Here is a 6000-nt window from a genome sequence, read left to right on the forward strand (position 1 = left end):
GGGGAAAAAAGGAAAAAGTGAGAGGAAAAAAGAAAAGGAGGGGAAAAAAGGAGAAAAAAAGTAAAAGGGAAAAGAAAATGTGAAAAAATAAAAAAGAGAAAAGGAAAAGAGGGGAAAAGAAAAAAAGAGGGGGGGAAGAAGAAAAAAGAGAAGATGTAGAAAAGAGAGAAGATAACTAAGAAAAGGGAGGGAAAAAGGGAGAGGAAAAAAGGAAAGACAAAAGAGAGAGAAAAGAAAATAAAGGGAAAAGAAAATAAAGGGAAAAGAAAATAAAGGGAAAAGAAAATAAAGGGAAAAGAAAATAAAGGGAAAAGAAAATAAAGGGAAAAGAAAACTAAAAAAAGGGAGACGATAAAAGAGAAAATTAAAAAAAAAAAAAAGGAGGGAAAAGAGGGAAAAGAAAATAAAGAGGAAAAAGTGAGAAAAGAAAATAAAGAAAAAAGGGAAAAGAGAGAAAAAAATAAAGGAAAATAGAGGAAAAAGAGAGAAGCAAAAGAAAAAAGGAAAAGATAAAAGAAAATAAATAAAAGGGAGGGATAAGAATAAGAGGGAAAGGAAAATGAAGAGAAGAGAATGCAGAACAGGAGAAAGAACGGAAAAGAAAGGAAAAAGAAAATAACAAAGTATTAAAAAAAATAATATATATATATATATATATTTTTCGAAAGGCCAGAAGAAAAGAAAACAATAAGAATAGGAAGGGAGAAAAAGAGAAAAGAAGGCTTTGAGGTGTGAGCTGTGCCAAGCACGGAGCGCCGGCAGCGGGGTCACCCGCACAGCCCAGCCGTGCCATGCCGTGTCCATACTGTGCCATGCCACGTCCATACTGTGCCATACCACGTCCAGGCTGTGCCATGCCATGCCCACACCGTGCCATGCCCACGCCGTGCCGTTCCCATGCCATGCCCGCACCATGCCGGCCCCACAGCTGCCCCCCACCACGGCACGGCCTGCAGTGATGCCCAGCTCCTTCCCACCCCAAATCTATCAGGACTGCAGGCCTCGGGGGGTCCGTCCTTCACAACCCATAGGGCCCCCCCTGCCCCCCGTGAGGCCTGGCGCTGAGCCCCGCTCCTGTTTGACCCCACGGCGCCCAGCTGGGCCCGCCAGGCCCGAAGTGGGGGCGCGACCCCAAAGCGCGGCCATATAAAAACCACCCTGTAAAAACACCCCTCTAAAAAACACCGGGCTGACAAAGAACCCCAAAAGGCACCCCCCCCCTCCCCCCCCCAAAAAAAAAACAAAAACAAACACAAAGCCCCCCCTCCCCCCAGAAATAAAAGGAACCCAAAGGCCTGAGCGAAGCCCGAAGGCCCATGGCTGGGAGCCGGGCACAAGGCCGGAGCCCGCGGGCGGCCGCCAGCAGGGAAGAGGTTACAGCAGCTCCGCAATTAAATAAATAGCATTAAATAAATAAGGACGGAGCAAAGGCAGCATGGCGGCCGCTCCACCCCCCCCCTCCACCTCCCCCCCCCCCAAGCTCCGATATGAGGGTTGGAATTTGGGGTTCATTTTTTTGGGGAGCCCACCCACCCCCCCCCCGCCTTGCAGGCCCCGCCATGGCTGCCCCCCACCGAGTCCCACGTATGGACACAGCCAGCAGCAGGCACACGGGGTGACCCCAAAAGCAGGGGTGGGGGGTGGGACGCAGCAGGGACCCCCCCAGATCCACCCCGACAGCACGGCGCAGCCATCCCGAAACTCGGAGCACTCGGAGCCAAGCGCTGCGACGCCCCACGTCGCCTTGTGCGTGTCGTCGTGTGTCCCCCCCCCAATTTCCTCCTGCACCCCACGCATCCCCGTCCCCCCCCCTGTTTCCCTCTGCCCCCCCCCAGCTCCCCGTACCCCCTGCTCTTCCCTGCGCCCCCCCTTCCTCCTGCCCCGTGAACATGTGCGGCCACGCTGCACACAGCAAAAAGGGGGGGGGGGGGGGGGGGAAGGAAAAAAACTTTCCCAGCACGGCGATCCCGCAGCCCCCCACCCTCCCTGCTCCACCTCACATTGTGTCCCCCCCCCAAAAAAAAAACCCCAAACCCCGACGGCGTCCCCAACACCTCCACGCACGGCACAACAAAACCGCAGCACAACCATCACCCCCCCCCCCCCCCCGGAGCACAGGCAGCAAAACCCCCAAAACACACCAAAAAACCCCAAAAACAAGCGGTGGTGGTGGGGGGGGGTTATGGGGTGGGGGAGAGTGTCAGAAAGCGACAGCAAAACGCGGTTCTCCGTGCACCGCTCGGCACAACCCGCCCTACGGCTGTTATTATTTTTATCACGGGGGGGGGGGGGAGGGTGGGGGGAAGAGAGAAATGATTATTTTAATATTATCCGATATACGTATATATATATTATTATTATTTTTTTTTTTTGCATCGGCAAGCGAGGGATAAAAGTGCTTTCGGATTGTGGGGTGTAGGGGGGGGGTAGGAATAAAGTGGTGGGGGGGGGGGGTTACCTGGGTCAGGCAGAGAGGAGACGAATACATCCCGAGCGGCGCTGGGAAAGTGGCTAATTGCAGAGCTGAGACTCGAGGCGTAAAAGTTACTGAGTCATTTCGGAGGCTGGAGCAGTCCGCGCGTTCTTTCTCTCCGGCGAAGCTCTGCGGGGCCCGGGGGGGGGCAAGGGAGCAAGGGGGGGCGGCCCCGAGCAAAAGGGGGGGGGCGAGGAGGAAATAAAAAGGGTCCGGCTTGCAAAATAATAATAATAAAGATGCAACAACAACAAAAAAGAAGGGATTTGAAGATGGAAATAGGGAGAAATGGAAAAGTGAGGGGGGGGGGGGAAAGGGGGGAAGGGAAAAACGGAAAAGTGAATGAGGGGGAAAAATGGGAAAGGAGAAAGGGAAAATGGGAAAGGAGGGAAGGAAAATGGGAAAGTAAAACGGGGAAATGGGAAAGTGAAAAGGGGAAAATGGGAGAGTAAAAAAAAAAAAAAGGGGGGGAATGGAAAAGTGAAAAAACGTGACAATAAAAAGCAGAAAGCGGGATAACGAAAAGCCGAAAGTTGAAAAAAGCCAAAGATTAAAAAAACAAAAAGCAAAAAAAAAAAAAAAAATTGAAAAATAAAAAAGCGCTCGCTTTTTCTTTTTTTTCTTTTTTTTTTTTTTTTTAAGGAGGTTTTTTGCTGTTTCTCTTTTCCTTTTTTTTTTTTTTTTTTTTTTAAAGAGGCAAAAGGCTCATTTTATACCGGGGGGGGGAGGGGGGGGCACACGATCCATGCAAAGGGGCTCACGGGGAACTTAGATGGGAAGCGGCTCCATCCGAGATGAGAGAAGGGAGGAAAGAAAGAATGAGAAAACGCCAAAAAAAAAAAAAAAAAAAAAAAAAGGGGGGGGGGGGGAAGAAAAAGAAGAAGAAGGAAAAAAAAAAAAAAAAGGAGCGAGGAATGAAGTGACGTGATGAAAAAAAAAAAAAAAAAAAAAAAGCCCATCCCAAAATATGACATCCCATTTAAAGATGTAGGAACCCCCTTCGGGGATGCGATGGGGAGGCTGGGGGGGGGGGAGGGGGGGGTACCGCGTCCCCCCGTGCCCCGCTGGGCGCGGATTTGGGTCACTTTCCCTTTATTTTTGGAGATATTTCCCCCCCCCCCCCGCAACTCGCAGATGGCGGAAAATATCAACAGCGCAGATTGAAGGAATAATAATACAATAATAATTAAAACTGCAGATTCATGGCTGTACGGAGGGGTGGGGGGGGGGGACACCCGCACTACCCCCTCCCCATTCATTTCTTTTATTCTGCCCCCCCCCCCCCAATAAAAAAAAAAAAAAAAAAAAAGCGGCGAACTCCAAAACCGCGAACTTCTCACTCCAACCCCAATTCCGCACGGCGCTAATGAACCCTAATTAGCGAGCTTCGTTACAACAACAACAACAACACCACCACCACGAAGGGAATCCCCCGCTCCGCAGCGCGCAGCCCTACGCTTTGGGTGGGGGGGGGTCGGGGGGGTCCCGGTGCCCCCGGACATCGCGGGGCTGAGCGCAGCTCCGCGCACCGCCGCAACTTTCGCTTTCCGCGCGGCTCCTCCTCCCCGCTTCGCTGTTTGTTATTTTTTATTTTCGCCTTTTTTTTTTTTTTTTTTCTTTCCCTCCTTTCGTTTTTAACTTTTCGCTCTCGTTCCCCCCGAAGGCCCTTCAACTTTTCTCCCGATTTCTTCTCCGCGTTTTTCCTCTCCCCTCCTTCCTCAACTTTCCCCTCCGTTCCCTCCGCCGTTTCTCCCCTCATTTCCTCCTTCATTTCTCCCCTTATTTCCTCCTTCATTTTTCCCTTCACTCCTTTATTCCCCCCTCACCCCCCCCCTTTATTTCCCCCTTATTTCCCCCTTTTCCTCCCCCACTTCCCCCCCCCGCTTCCATTCCACCCCTCCCCCCCCAACCACCCCCAGCGCGTCCGCATCCACGCGTGTTTTCTTTAACCGGGCGAGGCGGGGTGGGGGGGGGGGGGGGTGCACAGACGTGTGTGGGGGGGTGCGCTCTCCCTACCCCCCCCCTCCCCATTCCCGACCCCTCCAAGTTCAAAGCGCCGCCGCCCTCCCCGCCCCCTCCCCGCGGCCATTTTCACCCTCCGCAGCCGCGCCCCCCCCCGCGCACCGCGTCCCCCCCCCAAAATTAAAAACCACTCGGGCTGCTCCGCGCTGCGGGACAAAACACCCCCCCCCCTCCTCCATCCCCCACCCCCCCCAAATCGCATCCCCCTCCCCAACCCCCCCCCCTCCCACCCGAAGCCCCCCCAACTTTTGCGCGCGGGGTTCCGCGTAACGCACGCACACGCGTTGCGGGGGGGGGGGGAGTAAAGAGAAAATGAAAGTGCCCCGGGACCGGGACCTACCATGGCCACTGCAATGAACGGGTCCCGAGCGCTGCTGGGCGGGGGGGGGAAGGGGGGGGGGGGGGCGGCTGTTGGTTTGTTGCTTTGGGGGTTGGTAATTTTTTTTTTTTTTTTTTTTGGCGTATTTTGGGGGTATTTTGGGCTAAAACGTGTTTTGGCCACCGGGAAAAAAAAAAAAAAAATGTAGAAAAATGTTGGCAGGAAAAAAAAAAAAAAAAAATTAAAAAATCACGTTGGTCGTAAAAGGCTCCGCCTCAATTTAAGGGGGGGGGGAAGGGGGGGCGGCGTCCTCGGTGAGCGGTCAGCGGGGGGGGGAAGGGGGGAGATGGGGTGAGGGGTTCTGTGTTGATAAATGGGGTGATGAAGAAATGATGGAAATGAGGGAAAACGGGGAAAGGAAAAAGGGTGAAATCGAATAATAAAAGGGGTGGAATGGAACGGAGGGGGTAAAGCGGAGCGGGAGGGAAAAAGTGAGGAATGATAAAAAAAATAAAGTGAAAAACGGGTGGAAATTGGAGGAGGGGGGGGAATGATACGGTAAAATGGTATCGGGGGATAATAAGGTGAAATAAGGTAAAATAATAAAGCGGGGGGAAGAATGAAATAACGGGGATGAAATTGGGAAATGAAGGGAAAATGAAGGAGGTGGAAGGGGGGGGAAAAAAAGGTGAAAAAATTAGAAGAATAAAGAAAAAAAAAATTGAAAAGCGATGATTAAAAAGGGGGGAAACGGTGATAATGGAAGGAAAAAATAATAATTCAAGGGAAGGAGAGAAAAATGAAAAATAATTCAAGAAAAAATTAAAAAAAAAAAGGGGGGGGAAACCGGGGGGAAAAAAAAAAAAAATTAAAAATAATAATAAAAAATAATTTAAAAATTAATCTCTCTCTTAAAAAAAAAAAAAAAAAAAAAAAAAAAGCCCGAGCAGAGGGATGGGCTCCTATCAAACCCCCCCCCTGGCGGCCGCCGCCCCCCCCCGCCCCCCGCGCAGCCCCGCGCCCCGCTCCGCTCCTCCCCGCAGCCCCATGGCACCGCCGCCTCTTCCTCCTCCCCTCGCCCCGGGCTGCGGCGCTGCGGGGCCGCCCCCGGCCTTCCTCCTCCTCCTCCTCCTCCTCCTCCTCCTCCTCCTCCGCCCCCGTTGCTGCCCGCCGCGGTGCGGGGGGG

At 52.2% G+C, this 6000-nt stretch overlaps 1 protein-coding gene across 4 annotated transcripts in view; it reads right to left on the reverse strand.

Annotated features, from left to right (window-relative positions):
* NFIC (nuclear factor I C) overlaps positions 1–4883 on the reverse strand; it is a 39852-nt gene extending 34969 nt beyond the window's left edge. The window contains exon 1 of one of the 4 annotated variants that reach the window (XM_090126222.1): positions 4836–4883. In XM_090126222.1, the coding sequence (XP_089982348.1) occupies positions 4836–4838 (3 nt within the window). In that variant the 5' untranslated portion in view covers positions 4839–4883. Of the gene's footprint in view, positions 1–2458; positions 2950–4835 lie in introns of those variants that run through there. The other 3 variants (XM_090126221.1, XM_090126223.1, XM_090126224.1) reach the window with 3 other exon arrangements.
* Positions 4884–6000: the final 1117 nt, after the last annotated feature.

Source organism: Phasianus colchicus, chromosome 28 (assembly GCF_987193195.1).
Source record: "Phasianus colchicus chromosome 28, bPhaCol1.hap1.1, whole genome shotgun sequence".
Lineage (NCBI taxonomy): Eukaryota > Metazoa > Chordata > Aves > Galliformes > Phasianidae > Phasianus > Phasianus colchicus.